This window comes from Bubalus bubalis, chromosome 18, assembly GCF_019923935.1.
Source record: "Bubalus bubalis isolate 160015118507 breed Murrah chromosome 18, NDDB_SH_1, whole genome shotgun sequence".
In the NCBI taxonomy this organism is placed as follows: domain Eukaryota; kingdom Metazoa; phylum Chordata; class Mammalia; order Artiodactyla; family Bovidae; genus Bubalus; species Bubalus bubalis.
The window spans coordinates 14,012,560-14,035,067 of NC_059174.1; the positions used below are offsets into that span (position 1 = coordinate 14,012,560).

General features: G+C 51.0%; 1 protein-coding gene across 6 annotated transcripts in view; it reads right to left on the bottom strand.

Moving 5' to 3' along the window:
- The window catches only part of ANKRD11 (ankyrin repeat domain 11), a 119,188-nt gene that overhangs the window by 25,676 nt on the left and 71,004 nt on the right, over nt 1-22,508 (bottom strand). For 4 of the 6 annotated variants that reach the window (XM_025268539.2, XM_025268547.2, XM_044931176.1 and 1 more), the window contains exon 3: nt 1,224-1,364. In XM_025268539.2, coding sequence (XP_025124324.1) covers nt 1,224-1,310 — 87 coding nt within the window. In that variant the 5' untranslated portion in view covers nt 1,311-1,364. Of the gene's footprint in view, nt 1-1,223; nt 1,368-10,658; nt 10,836-22,508 lie in introns of all 6 variants that reach the window. The other 2 variants (XM_025268542.2, XM_025268541.2) reach the window with 2 other exon arrangements.

Consider the following 22,508-nt stretch of genomic DNA (forward strand, 5'->3'; position numbering starts at 1 on the left):
CACCCCACAAGTCTGGGTGCTCATCGCTCTCAAGGTCGGACCCATCCCTTCCCTCATGGAGTCCGCTGTGGGCACGTGTGGCTGTCACACAGCTGTGCCCGGTAAGCACAGGGAGCTACAGCCCAGGTCCTGCAGAGCGGGGCAGGGTGAGGGCTGGATTGGGAGCAGAAGGGGCTCACACTCGGCACAGTTTGTTCCTTGAGGCTTTTTCTCTATTCCTTCTGTGCCCTCACAGACAAGCAGCAGTCCCCAGGCGACACCTGCCTCGCAGGTCACGGGGACCACCGGAGTCCATCCAGGATGGCAAAACCCTGTCCCTTCGCTGCCACCAGAAAGCCTGTCTGGGGACCTCCCTGGTGGTCCAGAGGTTAAATTAACACTCTGCACTTCCAACGGAGGGGGCGCAGGCTCAACCCCTGGACGGGGAACTAAGATCTGGCAGACCCCTGCCCCTGCGGCCCTTCCTGGGCTTCAGCATCTGCACGTGGATCCTGAGAGCCAGCGCTTCTACAGTTTCCCAGCATTCAGAGGAGCAGGGAGTCTGAGGCCTCGTCCAAGACCTGCTCGAAAACCACACGATGAAGCAGCACCAAGCCACACCCAGCTTCCACATGAGGTCATCTGTGCACCACCCCCTCCTCCTGGACAGGAGCCAGGGCACGGGCCACAGACCGCCTTTGTGGGTGGCCCTCCCTCGGGAAGGCTGCGAGTCTGGGATTCTGCAGACCAGCCTGGAGGGGACACTGGGGTCACGGTGCGTGGGGCACACGGCACACACGCTGCACAGCCCCGAGCCCAGGGCACCAGCACGCTAACAGGACACAAGGGTGCAGGTCGACATCCCATCTCCTGTTCACACTGGGTCGAGCAAAACTGGGAGTCCAGTTGCCCAACAGTGTCTCGGTTAGGACTGCTCACACGGCCACCGTCACATTTGGCCTGCTCACAGCTGAGGTCAGAACCCGGGGTCCTGGGGTCTCTCAGACAGGCACCAGCTTCTGTCCATGGACCCAGTGCTGAAAGCACTCTGCTGCCAAACGACAAACACATCCTTCAGAGGAAGCTGGTGCTGTCGTCCACAGCCACCCAGACCACGGCAGCTCCTCCCACGCTGGCCCCAGAGGGGGCCCGACACCAGCGCCCTGCGCTGGGACAAGCAGAGCAGCCCGGGCAGGCAGGTGGGCGACACCCGGGTCTGACCCCGTGCAGATGCGGGAGCTCACCTTTTTTCCGGGCTGCTTCTCCACCATGTCGCTGCTCAGGGAACGCTCTTCCTGCTGTGGGGTTCTAGAACACCCACCCTTGGGCATCGTTTCTCCTCAATGGGCCTTCATTCACGCCGCTATCGCTTCATCATCAACCGTCTGCTTCAAAACAGAAGACATGGGATTAAGGTTCGGTGACCCCACAAGAAACCCAAGCACCTCCAGTCAGCGTTGCACGATGCGTGGGTGCAGTGGCTCTTCTGAAGGGGTCCCCTCCCCCGTCAGGGTCCAGAACAGGGCTTTTCCTGACGCACCACCCAGTGGCGAGCCCGGCAGGGCACTGTCTACACCCCACGACAGAGAACATGGTGGGGCCTTGGGGTTCACGTGGGAGTCCAGCTACCAGGCATCTAGAGACCCCACTGCATCCTATGGAGTTGGTCAGTCCCACCCACCACCCTCCCCGCAGAAACCCAGCGGAGGCTCTGCCCGGCTCGATGTCTCACTACCGCGTGCCTCTCCCTGGCCGCCCGGCACGTGCCAGCCTCTCTCTGCGCCTGTTCACGAGTCTCTTCTGCCTGCGGCTGCACTGACCTAACCCACGCTGAGCCTGCCCGGCGTGGACAGTGCCGCACATCCCGTCCATCACGCCCAGCCTGTTCACTGTTTTTGGCAGAAGGAACAGGGAAAAGAAGCACTGCTCTGTCTTCCTGGCAGTGCCCTCCTCAGCCCTCATCCTCGCAGTCAGAGAAAGCGTGTCACACCAACCAGATCACACCCCCGGGGCCTGCCGTGCTGGACGAGGGTCTCACACAGCTCACCAGAGTTAGAATCACAATTAGAATCAGAATCAGCCTCTGCTCTGAACGGCTTTTCAAACATACTGTGCGGAAGCATCTGGAGTGGGAGCTCCAACCTGCCCTTCACCAGCCTCCCAAGAACCTGTCTTCTGTCTCCATGTCAACTGGTAAGAGTTCACAAAGGACCCCCAGCTTATAACTGGCTGACACAGTCTGGTGGCACAGCATCACACGAGGGCCCAGGTTCACCTCCGCACATCCCAGGGCTGAGGCCGGAAATGGTATTCCCTGTCTATAACTGAAACTGGGAATTCCCAGCTTTCTTCTACTTTCCTACTACAAAGCTGGACCATCTCAGAACCTGACTCAGGACAGTGGTTGAAGCTCCATACTACCTGGGAACTCATCAGTAATGTTTCCATAAAAACTTAAAAGATTATGCAGAAGATAAATTTTTTAAAAAACTGACTGCCTAGTCTCAAGATGAGAAAAATTGAGCCAAGGAGCCCTGGGACACTCACCCCTCTTGCTCCAAGACATGGGTACCTCTGAGTGTGTGTGGCCACCTCACAGATCCATGAGTCCTGGACCCTGATCTCGCGGTGTCCAGACCAGGAGAGCATGCAGAGGCCAGTCCACACTTTTAAAACTTGTCTTAGTACATGCCCTGTGGATCTGAGTTGCACAAAGCCAGGCCACTCTTCACTAATCTTGTTTCCTTTTGTAAAATAGTTACTTTTCAGTAAAGGTCTGCTGTGGCAAACCCTCAGGCATGTGAGGATTCAGGTCCAGCCACTGAGCACCTGTGTGGCGACCCCGGGCACAGGCAGGAGCGGGAGGACTGGCTGTCGGGAGCACAGTCAGGAAACCACACAGTGATCCCTGTGCAGAAGCCCATATCGGCAGGAGTAAAGTAGGAAAAAATCTTGTAGAAAGAAAGAAAGAACCCTGCTAATAAACCTAACAAGGAAAGCAGAGAACCTCAAGTTCCATAAAAAAAATATTAATTTAAAAAATTAATGTCACAGTTTTTAAAAAACTGCAGAACAGTGCTGACACTGCCTGACGCTGACACGGGCCCCCACAGGCCGAGCCCAGGGCGGGCGAGCTGCACTCCCACCGAGGACTCTGCTGCCGGCAAAGTCCACGTGCAGAAACGGCAGTGGTTCCCCCCATTCCACCCCCGCCACAGAACCCACAGACCAGCAAGAACATGCACTGGACGGCAGAGAACGTCTCTGCAGCCTCAAGGTAAAGACGACACCTGCAGAGCCAGAGCACTGACCATAGTGGCCAAGTCTGCAAATTCTGACACCTGGAAAGCAGCACGTTTTGTTCATTAAAGGTCACCATCCCACAGGAGAAGAGGGAGCTTCCTACACACGCACCTGCCAGCAAGCCCTTAGGCAGCCTCTGCAGAGAGCACCCACAAACTGGCAAGCCAGAGAGTGGACGTCCACTGCAGACATGGACGCAAGACTTAAACAGGCCCTTCACAAGAGAGGAAATCCAGATAAGAAATGCAAACAAAAACCAAAACAAGATACAGAACATCAGCAAGGACACAGAGCAGAACTGACATCCTGACAGGAGCACGGACAGAGCCATGCACACAGCCCCACCACACAGGCCCCAGCGGCCCCAGGGGCAACTGAGTCACACAGGCCCAACCACCTCACAGGTCACAGGGGGAGAAGGGCATACTGTCTGTCTGCCTAACTGAGGCGACAGGATGACTAAGATATCGAGTGGTGATCGCTGTACAAGTGTGGAGGGGAGTCACGCCTGGGAGTGTGACAGGAGTTTTCTACACAAAGCCCACACCCATGTGCACTTTGTGAGAATGAGATTCTACATTTTTATCAATATTTTGCAGATTTTTAGATGTTATGTTACATTTCACAGTAATAAAGTTTAAAATGCTGGTTACGGACAGACTGCACCCTAGGAGGTGATCAGAAAGTGGGGGGCTGGTGACCATCTCCCTTTGGGGGCGCCATGCCATGTACAGAAGGGCAGGTCATTGGACACAGGGCACAGCAGCTCAGGGCTCCCAGGCTGCAGGGGGACCCTCCCCTGGCACAGAGCACACGACAAGCCACTGTAACTGCGGCCAGAGTGGAAACGAAAACCTGATCAATTAAAGGTGAACACACAGCTCTGAAGATGGGGGTGAAGGGGCTGCAAACGCAGGAGGGAAAACAGCCATCTTACACAGAAGGACCAAGATGCACAGGAAATGCAGGAGAAGACAGGGACAGGCTGGCACCCACCTGAGAACTCAGGTGACCAAGAGCACAGGGGGCAAGTCCACACACCTCCACGGCTGATCCACAGAGAAAGAATGTGACAGAGATGACCAAGAGACAAAAGCACAAGCAAGAGGAAGACCAGTCTTCAGGAAGACCAGACTCAAGACCCAGAGGAGGAGAGCTCTGGGGAAAGACAGGACAGGGAAAGTGGCCCTGGGTGACCCTGCAGCATTGCCAAAAGCCAGGGACACAAAGCCCACCCACTAGGCGGCTGCAGGGGAAGTGGAGAGCAGAGCCAGCACCAGGTCCAGAGTAACCCCCACAGGGTCACCACGTGGAGAAGGTGACCCGAGAGGTTGGGCAGCGATGCTGGTGTTAGAAACCTGCAAACCTGGTTCAGTGCTCAAAAACTAATCAACATAACCCACCACATCAACAGGTCAGAGAAGAAGAATCACCCAATCCTAACAACTGATGCAGAAAATGTGTCTGGCATTCAAAGCCTAAGACTTTGAGGCCCAAGCCCTCGGCACCACAGGGTCCAGCAACCGCTCAGAGAGAGGAGGGGCGTGGACAGCACCTCAGCCAGCATCGCCCTGACAGTGAGACACGGGACACGCCTCCTTCCCACTCCCGCTTCTGGACATCGTCCTTGAAGCACCAGTCAGAGAGTGAGGAAGAAAAGGCGGAAAAGAGAAAAACAAATTGGGACGGAAAATAAAACTTTCTGCTGGATAACGACATGACTGTCTATCAAAAAACTGCAAGGAATCTACCAAAAACTCCACGATACAGTGAGCTCAAAGAGGCTGCAAAATAGCAGATCAACACACAAAAATCCACCCTATGTCTACTAATTAGCAAGAACATGTAAAAACAACAAAAACACAGTATCATTAACAAGTGCTCCAAATAATAATGGGAACTCAGGTATACATCTCAAAAAAACCTATAAAAACCTGTACAAATTTTAGGAACAGTAGGAGAAATCTTTGAGACCTTAGATGGGCAGCGTTCTTAGACACGACACCAGCAGAGCCATTCATTCAAAAAGGGAAACACGGGTCCTCTGCATCTCAGCCAAACTGAAAGCCGCCCAGTGAAGACCGGATTTACAGGATGAAGAGACAAACTGCCCACCACAAGTCAGACGAATGACAAACATCCAAACAGAAAATGGACAAAAGACACAAGCGACACAAGCAGACTCTTCACCAAAGGAGAAACACGAGCATGAGAGGGAGTTTGGGGGCGCGCCCGGAGATGCAGCTCACATCCTGCGGGCTTCCTGACCACACTCGGCCCCCATTGCTGCAGCATGTTCAGCAGCCATGTTTTAGGAAGTGGAATAACCACAACACAGCACCAGGAGGCACCGCTCACAGCTCATGACGTCACTGTGAGCATGTTCCCGGGGTGTGTCAAGGGCAAAGACAGAAACAGACGGTTTTCCTCACAATGAGGAGCTGTCAGGACATTTCACAAACACTGGCCTAAGCAGGTAAGGACAGAAATCTGTTGCTTTTCTATACACTAATAATGAACGGTCAGAAAGAAAGAAACCCCATTTTGAACGGCATGAAAGAGTACCTAGGAGTAAAACTTATCTACAGAGATGAAAGATCTACACTGTAAAAACTATAAAACACTGGTGAAGGAAATTTGAAGGTGATATAAAAAAATGGAAAGATATCTTATGCTCTTGAGTTGGGACAAATTAATACTGTTAAGATGGCCAGATGACCCAAAGCAATCTACTGGTTTAACACAATCTCTATCATAATATCTATGACATTTTCCACAGAACTAAAACAAATAACCTAAAATTTACACAGAAGCACAATTTTTGCCCAATTGCCAAAGCAGTCTTTTTCTTTTCTTTTTTTTTTTTTTAAGGCTGCTTTGTATGGCCTGCAGGAGCATGGTTCTCCAACCAGCGATCACACCTGTGCCCCTTATCCCGGGAGCACAGAATCTTAACCACTGGATGGTGAGGGAGTTACTGCCAAACCAGCCCTAAGGCGAAGGGACAAAGCTGGAGGAATCATGCTCCCTGACTTGAGACTAGATTCTAGAGCTCCAAAAGTCAGAACAGTATGGTGTTGACAGAGACACAGACATTTAGATCACAGATCAATGTAACAGGACCAAGACCCAAAAACCTATGGCAATCAATCTATGACGAAGAATACACATGGAGAAAAGACAGTCTCTTCAATAAGTGGTTCTGGGAAAACTGGACAGCTATATGTAAAAGATTACAGATTAGAACATTTCCCCACACCATATACAAAAATAAATTAAAATGGACCTAAATGTAAGACCGCAAACCATACAACTCCTAGAAGAAAACATAGGCAGAACTTTCTTTGACATAAGTCACAGAAATGTTTTTTTGGATCCATCTCTAAAGGCAAAAGAAATGAAAGCAAAAATAAACAAAGGGTATCTAAGTAAATTTTAAACTTTTGCACAACAAAAGAAATCATAAAAAGGACAACTTACTGAGTGGAAGAAAACACCTGCAGATGATATAACCAAAAGGGGTTAATATCCAAATGATAGAAACATCAATATCCTGGCAGTCCAGAGGTTAGGACTCCACACGTTCACTGCTAAGGACATAGGTTCAGTCCCTGGTCGAGGAATTAAGATCCCACAAGCCTCATACTGTGGCCCTATGTGTGTGTATATATACAGATATATATGTATATTACATGTAAATATGTATACAACATATAAAGAATTTAGACACTGAAAACATTAAAAAAAAAAATTTCAGAAAACGGGCAAGAGACCTGAATAGACATTTTTCCAAAGAAGACACACATATGACCAACAGGCACATGAGAAGATGCTTCACGCGGCTAATGATGAGAGAACGTAAGTGAGAACCACAGTGCGGCGCCACCTCACACTGTTCAGAATGGTCGTCATTAAAGCGTACAGATACCAAATGCTAGGGAGGATGTGGAGAAGAGAGCCTTCACGCACTGCTGGTGGTAATGCGGACTGGTGTGGCCACTGTGAGGTTCCTTAAAAAACTAAAGACAGAACTATCATATGACCCAGCAACTCCACTCTGGTATATGTCTGGAAAAAACAACAATACTAATTCAAGATGATACATGCACCCCAGTGTGCACAGCAGCACTGGTCAAAATAGCCAAGACTCAGAGACAGCCTAAACGGCCATCTGCAGATGACTGGATAAAGATGTGATGCACATGCGCGCGCACACACACACACACACACACACGATGGACTATTAATCAGCCATAAAAAATGAAATTTTGCAGCAACACAGATGGATTTGGAGAGCATTACACAAAGCCAAGTAGGTCAGACAGGCAAAGACACACACCGCATGACACCACTTCTGCAGAATCTAAAACACACAACAGACTGGTGACTAGACTCACAGATGTCGAGGACAAACCAGCGGCCACCAGCAAGCAGATGTAAGGCAGAGGGGCAGGAGAGAGGTGTGGACCTAACAGAATCAAACTCCTACATGTAACAGAAATAAGCTGTAAGGCTGCACTGCACAGCACGGGAATTACAGACGGCACCTTACAGTAGCCATACTGGAGTCTGATCTATAAACACACCAAACCACTGCCTTGTGGACCTGAAACATATATAACATGGCAGATCAAGTATGCTTCAATGAAGGAAAACAAAGCAGCGGAGTTTTGTGACTGGGCAGGAGGGTCTGTGCTGGAGACCCTGGGACTCAACGACCTCACGGCGGCTCACCCAGGCCCCCAGCTGCCCCAGGTTGTCACATGCAGACCGTGGGCAGCAAGACCCAAGTCAGCGGGTGGCTGGACGCTGCCTCTGCTGTGATCACTTTATCACAACATGGACATGCCCCGCCGCCCCTGATGACACCCTTGGGTAGACCTTTCATCAGTTTCTAAATTAAGACGTGACGGGAGCTTCACAGGAAACTCAACACACTTCCAGCCAGTTGGTTCGAAAAAGCCTTAATTGTGACTTTGACGATGGGCTTCTGGCCACATGACCAGGCAGCCAAGCAGCTTGAGGACTCAGCACCGCCATCCTCAGGCGTGGGCAAGGCCCAGGGTCGAGACGAGGACACTGCCTCCACCAGCCTGGAGCAGCCTGCCTGAACACACACACGCACGAGCATACGACACACAACCTCACAGTCTGGGCCACCAGCCCCGTGTGAAAGTGCTAACACCTCCCCTGTCCTGGCACTTTCCCACAAGGCTCGGGTAACAGCCATCACCACCGTGGGAACCAAGCCCCCAGGAGCCCCGAGGCACCCGGCCTACAAAGGTGCCTTCTGAGGAAGCGGAGGGGCCGCCTGCTCAGAGCTGGGGCCTCCGGGGGCCCTCCCGCTCTGCCCGGCCCTCAATACCTCCCTGTGCCCCCAGGCTGGCCTACGCTGCTGGACAAACTGAAGGACCGCTGACAGAAGAATTCTGTACAAGCCTAACATTTTGGACATAAAGGGACATCTCCCCGTCAGGAAACTAGGCAGAGGGATGGACACGGAGCAGAGTGCCAGGGCGGGAGGTGCTGCCCAGCCCCGCGTGGCCAGCACATGGTGATCACAGGCCTCCCAGGGCAGAGCAGGGTGCCGTCTGGGCGAGCCCAGGAGGAGGACCTGCTGTGTGCCCCTCCTCCTCCAGAAGGCCCAGTGCCCATGCACAGGTGACCGAGCAGGGGTCTCTCCGGGGGTCTGGTCCTACAGCCCACGCGCCCCACGGTGCATTCCTGCCGCGTGTCCTCACTGAGGACATGTGTCGCCCAGTCCCCCACTCTTCTAGAAGTGCTTTTTAAAAAGGCCGTTCACGTCAGCCTGCTGGGCCGTGTGCTCTGACAGTGCGCTCACCCCTAGTGGCCGGCGGCACTTCAGCTGGTTGTCTGCTAGGCCTGTGTGGACTTGAAAAATTTTAGGAAGAAGACTGCAGGTTGGCCTCTGAGCAAGCCTGGGAGGGTGCCTTGCTTTTTGGTAGCCTTTTTCTACAAAACACCTTCTGTTTTAGGAAGCAGGGTGTACATGGACGCAGTGTTTCCAGCACAGGTAGGTCCAGGCTGCTGTGAGTCCTGGCAGCAGTGTCCCCTCTGACAGATGGCTGGGCCAGGGTGGCCTTGGCCCCGGGAAAACCTCAGCAGCATGTGACAGGGGCAGCAGCCTCGGCGGTGCCCGGCTTGGACAGGTGGACATGCAGGGCTGCAGGCGTGTCATCGTGGGGCCCAGTGGAGGACGCGTCTGGGGAGTGCTCACGCCTGTCCTGTGACACCGTGAGAAATGGTGATGCTGCTGCACCAGCAGGCACTCACAGCTGCACTTGGCGTGTCTCACGGCAGAGGAGCCTTGGAGATGGGTTCACTAGGTCTGGGCTCCCGCTGCAGGCTGAGAACAAAGGCAGGAGGAAGAAGCTTCTTGGCAGGTTTGCCCATGTCACTGGACAGATGTGAGCACCCACCTTGCGTGGGGCAGTGCCCCCAGACGCGTCCTCCGCTGGGCCCCATGACGACACCCCTGTGCCCTGAACAGTCACTTGTCCCAGCCAGGCACCGTCAAGGCTGCTGCCCCCGTCATGTGCTGCTGAGGTTTTCCTGGGACCAAGGCCACCCTGGCCCAGCCATCTGTCAAAGGGGACACTGCTGCCAGACTCATGGCAGCCTAGAAGGGACCTATCCGTGGTGGAAACACTGTCCACATACGCTCTGCTTCCTAAAACAGAAAGCTTTTTGTAGAAATAGAAAAAGGCTACCAAGAAAACAATCATCTCTGCTTTCCTTACATTTAAATAAATGGTGGGTTATTTCCCTCTTTTAATAGCAAGGTTTGCCAGGGGGATGCATGGAACAAAACAAGCCTAATGAGTTAACAAATAAGTCATCCAGAAATAAACCCATAATGAAGCCACCTCTTTTGCCCCAAAAGTCACCATCAGCCAGCCTTGGGGATGAGGGACCAGGGAGGGACGCAGAGTCCTCAGCTCCTGACGTGTCACTGTGGAACTTGAGCAAGGAGACGCTGGCTGACCTCTCAGAGCAACTGCACTGGCCGAGGCCTTCTAAACGCAGGTCCAGCACCAGACAGGAGCTGTACGCGCCCCAGCCCCAGGCCCTGCTCGTAGTGACCCTGTGCCCTTGTGACACGGGCGGCGTGGCCGATGCCTCTCCCGAGGGCCCTTCCCGGGCACTGGCTCCGCTCACTCGGAGCAGGACACGTGCTGACCGTGGCAGACGCTCGCCCAAACTCACCCCCTCCCTGGAGAGCCGGCTTTGGCAAAACCCAAGAGAAAGCCACTCCTGGGTGGGGCAGTGGAGCTCACAGAGAAACAGTGATTGTTCCTTAGTGAGAGGGCACTGAGAATACAGGGGAAACGCATCAGCCCAAACACCCCACTTACTGTGGGAGGGGTCCTCGTGCATGACAGCTGGAAACTGCAAACAAAGCGTGTCCACGACTCAGTGAGCAGCTGGGAGCACCCAGCACATGGAGCACCCACAGTGGCCCCTGCAGATCATGAAGAGCTCCTCGATGGGCTGAGTCCCAGGTGAGCACACTGACGCCGCACACCTAAAACCTGTGTGTTTACAAGAGAAAAACTCCACGTTTCCCTCTGGGAGACACTGCAAGGGGCTGAAGGGCAGACCCCAAAGGTCCCTCCATGCGGCACTTGTGAGCATGACCTGACCAGGCAAGAGGAAACCAAGTGAGGGTCTCAAGGTGCTCCGAGCAGACCCTCGCCCCAGCGCAGGCATCCTGGTAAGAGAAAGGGGACAGCGCCATGGCCACAAGCCCAGGAAACCTGGGGTGGCCGGGGCCTCTGCCGGGCCTGGCGAGGGGCGTCCCATCAGCACCCCCACTCCTGAGTCTGGCCTTCAGAACCGAGGACACACTTGTGCCGCGCCTGCTGCCATTACCGCGCCTAGGGATGAACACAACATCTATGCAACAGCAACTGGCCACTTGCTCCCCAAGCTTCTCCCCCCGTCCTGTGCACCGTGGCCCCTCAGAACCCTGGCTTCAGGGTCACCTCCACCTGAGGAAGGCCCCAGGCCTGGCTCTCTGGCTGCTCCCCTCGCCTAGGGAAAGGGACTCTGAGCGTGGCTAGTCCGAGCCAGGGACTGGTCATCACAGAACCTGGGGTTTGTTTACAGTAGATTAACAACATTCTCAGTTTAGCCCAAAGCAAGTGGCTGGTCATTTGAAAAGACCCTGATGCCGGTAAAGATTGAAGATTGGAAGAGAAGGGGACGACAGAGGATGAGATGACTGGATGGCATCACCGATGCAATGGACATGAGTTTGAGTAAACTCAGGGAGCTGGTGATGCAGCCTGGCGTGCTGCAGTCCACAGGGTCGCAAAGAGTCGGACACGACTAAGCAACTGAATCAAACTGAAGAGGCTGGTGGGCACGTACTGCTCCCTCCCTGGAGAAAAGGGACAGCTGGAAGGGGACCAGCAAGGACTTCTGACAGCCCTCCCATTGCCAGGGCAGGCTTTCCTCCCCGCCAGACCCTCCTTGGAGTCACCAGCATGTCAATACCTGTAAATAGTGGTCCTAGTACCTCTTAGGTGGCAAAGCCTGAGGTATTTCCCCTGGCCCTATAAGAAAAAGAGAGCCAATCCTGTGCCAGCTCTGACAGACACGCTGAAGGGCAGGTTGCAGCTGCTCTGAGGTCTGAGACGGAAAGGCAGAGGCCGCTGGGTGAGAAAGCAGCAGTTATAAGATAGTAGGATCTCGTTTTTGCTAAAATGCAACAGGTAATAATAAAATATAATTAATCCACAAAGCAAGAATCCAGAAAAGCAAGTAACACTGGGGTCCCAGCGGGAATGTGTTTCTGGTCTTATTTGTATTTTATAATCTCCCACTGCACATACAGTGCCTCTCTCATACAGCTGACAAAATCAGGCTGATGGAACTGCAAACTGCCTCCACAAACCTCATTTAAGATTCTGTGTTTCACTAATCATTTTACCTACATAATATGGAGAAACTCTACAAGTCTGGCCCTAGGACAGTTATTTCACAGGCACTGTGGAAATGAGTGTCCCAAGTGAGCAAGTGAGAAGCTCCAGGAGTCCAGAGTAGAACCATGTCCCACCCAGAAACCCCTTCAGGCGAGGAAGCTGGAGGCTTCCAGGGGACTCTGCCTGTCACAGGTCCCATTCAGGTAGGACAGGGACACGAGGTGAGGTCTAGGCACTGCACTGAGAGCTGGAGCTGGGTCATGACAGGACCTGGGGGCTCCCCTGGACACAAGCCAAGGTGTGCCAAGTGGCCGGCTTGGTTCAAACCGCACCACCTGCCAGTTAAAAACAAAACACAGGTACCTCCCTGGTGGTCCAGCACCTCCGCGCTCCCTACGCAGGAGGCTGGGGTTCAGTCCCTAGTCAGGGAACCAGATCCTGCGTGCTGCAACCAAGACTTCCCTCAAGTTGCAACTAAGACCTGGTGCAACCAAAAGGAAGGAATAAATAAATACTAAAAAAAAACAAAACAAAAAAAAAAAAAAACACAAAAAAAATCACAAAAAAACTAAGAAACTTTAATTTAAAAAATTACAGGCTGGGCGAGCCCGTCAACAGCAGCAACTGAGGTCAATTCTGCATCCTCAAAGCCCACAGCACCACTGTCTGACGCACATGTTCAGTGTTGAGGTTTAGTTCTTTCCCAAACCATTCCAGGAATCTGGAGGGCCGTGAACATGCTTAAATCGGGTTGGTTCCTTTCATGATCTCCTCACAGGAAGGATTTTCTATCCTTGTCATCTTACAACAAAGTAACAACGTAGAAGCAAACAGAAAAGCATGAGGCGTGATTAAAGGAGCACTGACGCGTCCATCTCTGTTCATTTTGCCATATTTGGTCTGGAATGTATTATATAAAATAATACATGCGTAGCTGCAGCCCCGATGAATCCTGCTGTCTCCTCCTCTCTTCTCTGACGATTTTGGATTCTGAGGCTAATCCTCACCATGCATGTCTTCACACTCGTGTTAATGCTGCACTGTCAGCCTCTACACACGACGTGGTGTTCTTACAGGAAACATGTTGCGCAGATCCTCATACACCTTTGCCCTCCAGAATGCTTTAGGGATTCATCGAGGCTTCTGTTAAATGTAGTTCTACTTTATTATGACTGCAGTGTGGTGTTGATTTTCTCTTGTGGACTGGCATTTGTGTTGTTCCAACTCTGGCAATACAAACAGTGCTCCAGTGAGCATCCGTCTACACTTCTGTACGCATATACCTAAAAGTTTAAGGCTTACCACTAGAAATCAAAGTACAAGAAACTAAATCCTTTTAAAAACCTGATGCAGGACTTACCTGGTGGCTCAGTGGTAAAGAATATGCCTGCCAATGCAGGAGACACGGGTTCGATCCCTGATCCAGGAAGACCCCACATGGTGCCTGGTAGTTACCAAACTAAGCCCATGTGCCACAACCACTGAGCCTGTGCTCTAGAGCCCGGGAGCCGCAACTGCTGAAGCCCACATGCCCTAGAGCCTGTGCTCCACAATGTAAGAAGTCACTGCCATGAGCGGCCTGAGCACTGCAACTTACCCCCGCTCATCACAACTAAAGAAAAGCCCGTGCAGCAACCAAGACCCAGCACAGTTAATAAATAAATAGTTTTTAAAAACCTGATGCAGCTTCACACTGGCACAGTCATTCACACCACTCTCTGTCACTTCTGGTGGTGGCATATGTCTTCAGTTGTAAAACTATCAAGAGAGCTTGACTGAGAAAGGGGAAAAGGAATTCTGCATGTAAGAGTCTTCTGTGAAGTAAGACCAGGTTCTACCCAAAGTCACTAATCAGGAGCTTTCATCTAAACAGAAACTGAATTCGAAGCTCTGAGACCAAGTTCAGGGGCAGCAGAGGTGACAGCACAAGGGTCAGGGGAGCCTTGAGGCCCCAGAAACTCCGAAGGAACAGCGAGAGGATCCATTCACAGCTTTGCCCCAATCCTCAGAGGGTTCAGGACCCAAACACGGTAGATGTTTCCTGTTCTGAAAGTGCAGTGACTTGGCATTTGTGAATGCCACACGAGTGCGAATGACACACGAGTATACGTGACTGTGCAAACAGCCTTCAGGGAGGCGGAGTGGAGGCGCAGCACTGCAATGTACACTTCAGACTCCTTTAACCCAGGGAAAACCTGTAAATCATAACCCAGGTCATGACTAAAGTTGCTTATATGCAATATTTTTAAATGTTTAAATGGATATTGCCACTGACAAACACATGAAGCCCAAGTCACTTGTGTGTTTCTAACGAAGTCGGCTGAAAACAACCACAGAGGCAACATGGGTCCCCTTCGCGCCATGGGAAACGCATCATAGGATTTTTTTTTAAGTTACCAAGGAAAGCAGTTGAGCCATCGAGCTACAAGGGGGCAGCCTGTGGACCTCTTAGTAAACAGACCCCGCCAGGCAGCCCCTCCCAGCAGGACTGTGTGGGTGGTGAGAGGAGGCTCGTCACCTTGGCAACAGCTCTGAACATATGTGCCGTGACACCAGATGATTCCTGAAAGCTGTAAATAGAGGATAATGTCACAAAAATTCCAGATTAAAGGAATTCCAGATTAAAGGAGCACCCATCCCCTCTCCTTATTACCCTGCCCACTGCTTAAATCCCACTGGTACCAGTGAAAGCAATTCCATGTATGCAAACGTGCTTCCAGTCCCCAAACACTGCAAAATTATATACCTGCAGAAGCAAAATAAAGCCCCTGGATGAACCATCTTTGTGCAAACTCATGTACGGACATTAAGGGGCCACGAGACGGCAGCCTTGTGGCACAGGGCATTGAGCCACCTCAGAGGCGTCCAGTCCTCCTTCCCACACATCACCGGAGCCTCCCCAGGCCCATGGGTCCAAGGTTCCCAGGACTGGCTCCACACCCGGCTTCACAGGCAAGTGCGAAGTCCCAGAAAAGAGGGGGAGTGGGGGGGCAGCCGCAACCTGAGGAAGGGCCCAGGCCAGACCATCTAAGGTTCGAGCCTCAGAACCCAGTTCCAACTTTGTTTGGAAAACAGAGGCCATTTCATCTTTGGAGAGTTTGAGACCTTGGAGCCAAACCATTCAGTCCAGGATAAACCAGTGGTATAAACAGGGGAGCTCCTGACAGGTTTGCAGAGAGATGCCCAACATGAACCAAACAGCACAGAAGGGAAGCAGGCGTGCCCTGGCGTAACTCCAGCACTGTCTCCGTGGATCGGAAGCGTCTGCCCTGTCCCCTTCGGTCTTCCAGTCTGCGATGTGGTGAAGAGAAACACACTTTTATCCTATCTTCTTCCTACCATATTTTTAAGCCACTGTACAGAAAACAAGGCAAATAAACCCCTGGATCATGAGCTCACATTATTAAGAGGAAAAAACAAACTTGATATTTCATGTTGCAAAAATCTATTTATGGGCCCTACAGATACACTTCTCAGTATAGTCATCTAGAATCAAATACTAAATATTCCAAGGAAGAAAAAATTGTATGGTAAAATGGAGTTGCTAAAAATGTTCTGAGAAATTGTTTTTATAGAATAACCAAACTTTCATTTCCTCAGTGTCTTCTTCAGTAATTCCTCCACATGGGGAAGGGGTGGAAGACAGAGAGGAGGTGCGGACAGGGGCCTGGGCAGGTCCTGGACTCAGGAGGACCTCTAGTCACGACCACTCACAAACCTAACTTCCTGAACAGACATACAAATCAACAGCTAAAAACTCCAAGGCTTTGTTTTAAAGATTCAGCTCTTTAAACTGCATCTGTGGCAAATTCTTTCAAAGCGTGTATCTTTGAATACACGTGTGTGATCTTCTGTGTACGTCACAGCACACAGGTGTTCCCATGCACGAGGTTGGCGCGGGGCGGGGTGGGGGGCGGGGGGTGCGGTGCAGCAGGCAAGCCCCATGTCTCCTGTCAGCAGCTGCTCCAGAGAGAGGGCCTGGTCCCGAGTCCACTCCAGGGAGGAAACACACGTGAGCGAGGGTGCGTCCAGCACCAGGTTCACTGCCAGCACTCACTGCTCCTGCTTCCTGGTGTTCACACGAGTGCCTTGGGCCCTGAGAGAGAATCCCAGGACCATGGAAGGCTCCTTCCCCTGTTCTGGCTCCAAACCGGATGGAGTAGAGGGAGTGAAGGCCTGCATGACAGGCTGCTTCAGGCCAGGGCTTCAGGAAGTCGGGCCCCTCATCACCTGTGGGGTGGCTGTGGCCATGGCACACACTTCATGTTCACGGGCTGAAGTCGTGAGCAAGCCCCTCAACCCGCCACTCCATCTCCCTGTCTATAAATGAGGACAAGCATCACTGCCCTGTGGGGCCACACGGACCCAGGCAAGTGCCCAGGACCCAAAGCGACTATCAACGACGACAACAGCAGCCCCCACTCCACAGGGAGCGCGTGGGGCTTGACGATCCACTTCAACTGCATTTGCACGGAGCTGTACTCGCAAGTGTTATTTTATTTACAGCCCCTGACAAGTCTCAGCTGAACAGATGGTACTGTCTGGGCTCAGGTAATCACAAGGGTACTGACCAGGCCTCTGTGCAGGGAGGGCATCCAAGGACCAGTTCCAAGGACCACAGCCACTGGTCAGCAGCTCCAAGTGAACCAACCAACACAGACTTGAGAGGATAAAATAATTCCATCTTCCAAAATTATGCTGAATCAAGGAGTCTTGGGGACAAATGCAGGCACTCCTCTGCAGCCTGGAGAAGGCATCTGGGAGTAGGAGAACCAGGGGCGAGAGCAAGGTTCGCATCGCAGGTAGGCAGAAGCCCGGCTGAGGCCTGCACAGGTCAGGGCCAGCTCTCCCCTCTGTCTTCACCTTCAGGAAACACTGCAGTGCACTTCTCTGGTTTCATTATGAAGCTTCAGTAAAGATCATTCGGAAGAAGTGAAAGTTGCAGGTGAAAATATATACACACACACACAGGACAGGAAACGAGGAGATGAGAACTGTGAGGAAAGGCGAGAGGGTCAGAGTCAGGGGGTCGTTTCCCTACATCTCACAATGAACTTCTTCAAAGCCATACAAGTTTCAAAATCTTCAAAAGCCGTACAGCTACCAGGAAACCAAGAGAAAGGCTGGTTTGTCACACATCACTGACTTCCAAGGTGACCACGAAAATGTGTAATTCCCAAACTTGTAGAGGAAAAAACTAAAAAGGCAAAATAGAAAAGAAAAAAGAAACAGAAGTCAAGTGTGACAGAGTGACAGAACTAAACGTTTATTAAGTACCAAAGTGAGAGGACTAGGAAACACAGCTGAAGACGAAGTACGTCAGACTAGAACGGAAAATGCATCTGCCCAGCTCAGGATGAGCAAGGGACGGTGAGAACGTAACAACCCAGAAAGACTGAGAGGAGAGGAAAGACACCCGGGTTAAACAGCAAGCAGAGAGCCCTGGACACAACCAGGGGGGAAGCAGCCACCCCTGCAGAGCAGAGGCTCCCTTCAGTTAACTGGGAGACACCGGTAACAGTGATTCTTAGAGGAAAAAGTGTTTACTTCCAAAAAATATCTCAAAAAAGAGGCTTTTCAAATCAGAATATATCTAACAGCATAGAAGAAACGTGATGAAGTTAGTAACACAAAACCAATAAAAAGCAGACATGTAACAGAGCCTACACAGTCAAAAGTGGACTTTCATCTTAATGACCCATAAAACAGGCAAGCTGAAAGGCACAGCCAAGGCACTAGTGCAGAAGGGCAGAGGCAGAGGAGGGCTTGGTGGGCAGGGCGGGAACTGTGTCAGGGAAAGGCCGGGGGCGAGGCCCTGCACCCTGGAGGCCTCTCCGCGGCCCCACAGTACACCAGACAGAGCTCGCTGACACACACCAACAATCACCGACTGTAAAAACAGGACACACCAACAATCACCGACTGTAAAAACAGGACTGTAAAATTAATAAATACATATTATATACGCGTCAGCCAGGGTTCCATCAGAAACACAGATATGCATATTAAGAGGTTTATTGCAAGGCATCGGCTCCCAGGGCGTGAGTGCAGCCCTGAGTAGGAGCCTTCCCCCAGATGCAATCAGGCCACTCCTTCACCCCAGCCGCTGACCACTGACCACAGGGCTGTCCACACAGCTGCCAACATTCCAGAGCAGTACCGGGGCCAGTGCAGGAACACCTGGGCCCTGCAGCCTCACACACACAATACATGCATTGTTACTGTTTGCTGTTGCTCAGTCGCTCAGTTGTGTTCAACTCTTTGCGACCCCATGGACTGCAGCACACCAGGCTTCCCCATCCTCCACCATCTCCCAGAGTTTGCTCAAACTCATGTCCATTGAATCACTGATGCCATCCAACCATCTCGTCCTCTGTCATCCCCTTCTTCTCCTGACTTCAATCTTTCCCAGCATCAGGGTCTCTTCTAATGAGTCAGCTCTTTGCATCAGGTGGCCCAAGTATCGGAGCTTACTGGTTTGATCTCCTTGCAGTCCAAGGGACTCTCGAGAGTTTTCTACAGCACCACAGTTCAAAAGCATAAATTCCTCAACACTCAGCCTTCTTTATAGTCCAACTCTCACATCCATACATGACCACTGGAAAAACCATAGCTTTGACTAGACAGACCTTGGTCGGCAAAGTGATATCTCTGCTTTTTGATATGCTGTCTAGGTTTCTCATAGCTTTTCTTTCAAGGAGCAAGCGTTTTTTAATTTCATGGCTGCAGTCACCATCTGCAGTCCTTTTGGAGCCCAAGAAAATAAAGTCTGTCACTGTTTCCATTGTTTCCCCATCTATTTGCCATGAAGTGATGGGACTGGATGCCATGATCTTCATTTTTTGAATGTTGAGTTTTAAGCCAGCTTTTTCACTCTTCTCTTTCACCTTCATCAAGAGGTTCTTTAGTTCCTCTTAGTTTTTTGCCATAAGGGTGGTGTCATCTGCTTTCTGAGGTTATTGATATTTCTCCCAGCAATCTTGATTCCAGCTTGTGCTTCATCCAGCCTGGCATTTCTCATGATATACTATGCATATGCTAAATAAGCAGGATGACAATATACAGCCTTGATGTACTCCTTTCCCAATTTTGAACCAGTCTATTGTTCCATGTCCAGTATTAACTGTTACTTCTTGACCTGCATACAGTTTTCGCAGGAAGCAGATAAGATGGTCTGGTCTTCCCATCTCTGTAGGAGTTTTCTACAGATTGTTGGGAACCACACAGTCAAAGGCTTTAGTGTAGTCAATGAAGCAGAAGTAGATGTTTTTCTGGAATTCTGTTGCTTTTTCTATGATCCAACGGATGTTGGCAATTTGATCTCTGGTTCCTCTGCCTTTTCTAAATCCAGCTTGAACATCTCAAAGTTCTCAGTTCATGTACTGTTGAAGCCTAGCTTGAAGAATTTTGAGTATTACTTTGCTAGCATGTGAGATGAGTGCAATTGTGGGGTAGTTGGAACATTCTTTGGCATTGCCTTTCTTTGGGACTGGAATGAAAACTGACCTTTTCCAGTCCTGTGGCCACTGCTGAGTTTTCCAAATTTGCTGGCATATTGCGTGCAGCCCTTTTACAGCATCATCTTTTCAGATTTGAAACAGCTCAGCTGGATTTCCAGCACCTCCACTAGCTTTGTTTATAGTGATGCTTCCTAAGGCCCACTTGACTGCGCACTCCAAGAAGTCTGTCTCTAGGTGAGTGATCACACCATCACTAATTTAAGATCTTTTTTGTACAGTTCTTCTGTGTATTCTTGCCACCTCTTCTTAATCTCTTCTACTTCTATTAGGTCCACACCTTTTCTGTCCTTTATTGTGCCCATCTCTGCATGTATGCACACGTGTAAACACACACACACACACACACACACACACAAGATCTCTTCTCCAGGTGATGAAAATATGGTATTTTATGCAAAAAAGTTCCTTATTACTATTTCCTAATTTTCCACAATGCAGAGTATTGCTTCAGCAATAAGGTTATTTTTATTTTTAAGAGGAGAACAAAAGAGGTGCCCGCAGCAGCCCACTTTCACCTGGTGTCAGGAGAGGCTCAGCCAAGCTACTCACAGGTATGTGCACCGAGCCCACGGTAGGGCCCCAGTTGCTCAGCAGACGAAGGAGGCCTTCTGAACTTGGCATGAAGGGATATGGGATTTTGTCACTTTCTTTTCTTTGCATCTTTCGAGATGATCTCCCAGTTTTTCTTTTTTAGGTGTCAGTCTGGCATGTTACAGTGATTGACTTTTGAATGTTAAATCCAATATGAGCTGCTGAGATAAATCCTGCCTGCATCATTATCCTTTTAAATCGCTAATCTACTTTGCTTCAAAGTCAGGGTCTTCACAGCCACATTCATGTGGGATCTGGCTTGTGGCTTTTCAGCACGACCTTCCCTGATTCCAGAACCCAGGTGACTCTGCCTCAAGGACAGAGGGGAAGCCTGTGTGTGACGGATGCTCCCCACTCTTTAAGGGATGGTGGAAATCACCAGTGAGGACACCAGGGACTGAAGGCTTCTTTGTGTCAAGATTTTAATTAAAAATTCAATTTCTTTAATAGACACAGGGTTACTCAGGCGATCCATTTCTTCTTCAGTGAGCTTAGGTAATTTGTGTCTTTTAAGGAATTTGTCCATCTTATCTAAGTTGCCAAATTTATTGGCATAAAGGTGTTCATATGCCAGTTGAACTGTTGTTTCCAGAACAACACTGCAGATTGAAGTGTCAGTTCTGTGAAAAAGGTACAGTGTAATTTTGGGGATTCCCCTCAAAGGACATGGTGGTGCAGTGGTTAAAACTCTGCACTCCCGACACAGGGCCCAGGTCCCACGCCTGGTCAGGACACTAGATCCCACATGCTGCAAATGAAGATCCTGTATGCTACAACTAAGACCCAGTACAGCCAAATAATTTTTTTTTTAAAAAAAAAAAAAAGGACATCACACATAAAAGATGTCAACAGAAGCCAGGCTGTTGCCTTCAAGGGCTGATCCCAGGCCCTTCAGCCATCACCTCCAAGGCCCAGGACCAGCTATTGGCAGGGGTGGCTCCTGAACCCATGGTGCGCTGTGGGGAGAATGTAAGACGCCACAGCCACTGGGAGGGTCCACAAAAAGCCCAGCTCCTAATTACCATGCGACCCCTCAAGTCCACTCCTGAGCACATACCCTCCCCGCAAATGAGAGCAGGGTTCCAGAGAGTTATTTGCTCTTTCACATTCACAGGAGTGCTACTCATAAGAGTCAAAACACGGACACAAGCCAAGTGTCCATCAACAAATGAATGGATGACAAAATGTGGTTTACCTATACAATAGAATATTCATCATTCAGCCTTAAAAAGGAAGGAAATCCTGCAATACGCTACCACACGGGATCTTGAGGAACAGAGAACATTGAGGACATTATGCTCAGTGAGGCAGCCAGTCACAGAAAGACAAATACTGTAAGATCCCACGGATATGAGGTCCTTGGAAGAGTCAAAGCCACAGAGAGACACAGTAGATGGGATGACAAAGGGCCGTTTTTAACTCTGGCATCATAGTCCCTCCCGGCCCGCCTCCTTCCCGGCAGGATGGCCCTTCTCCCTGGATGAGGAGGAGCACAAAGAGGTCCTCCCCAAGGCCACCCCTGCAAGGGAGCCGGGAAGGGGCTGCCCCCGGCTGCTCCTTCTGTGCTGGGACTGGGGTGGGGGCAGCGGGGGCGACAGAGCCAGGAGCAAGCTGGGTGCTCTGGGTGAGGGAAGGACCTTGGGGAGGGGCCGACAACACCCTGCCCTCCCCCAGCGCACCTCCTCTGCTCCATTCCTTTTGTGAAGAACACTGCGCTGAGAGCAGTGAGAAGCAGCAAGGCCTTTACAACGCAAGGCAGGCGTAATTACTATGCTGACTGCTGACATCTGGTCCTTTTCCTTCTGTGAGGCCACACCCACTTCTCACAACCACAGCCCCCAGGCTCCTCCAGGGGCACGCGGTCCTCACACGCCGCCACCACCAAGCACATCCACAACCTTGGGTCCCAAAGACCCCTCCATACCCCCACACACAGGAACACTCCCCACACACACCCTCACACCCCACATACCCGACACACACCCACCCCCTCACATAAACACAACACACACACATCCACACCTTCACATAAACACAACACACACAGACATCCACACACCCCCTCCACACACACACACCCTCACATAAACACACTCCACCCACATACCCTGCTGCTGGGTTTAATGAAGGAGAGACTGTGGGTCTCACTGCAACTTCCAGCCCCACG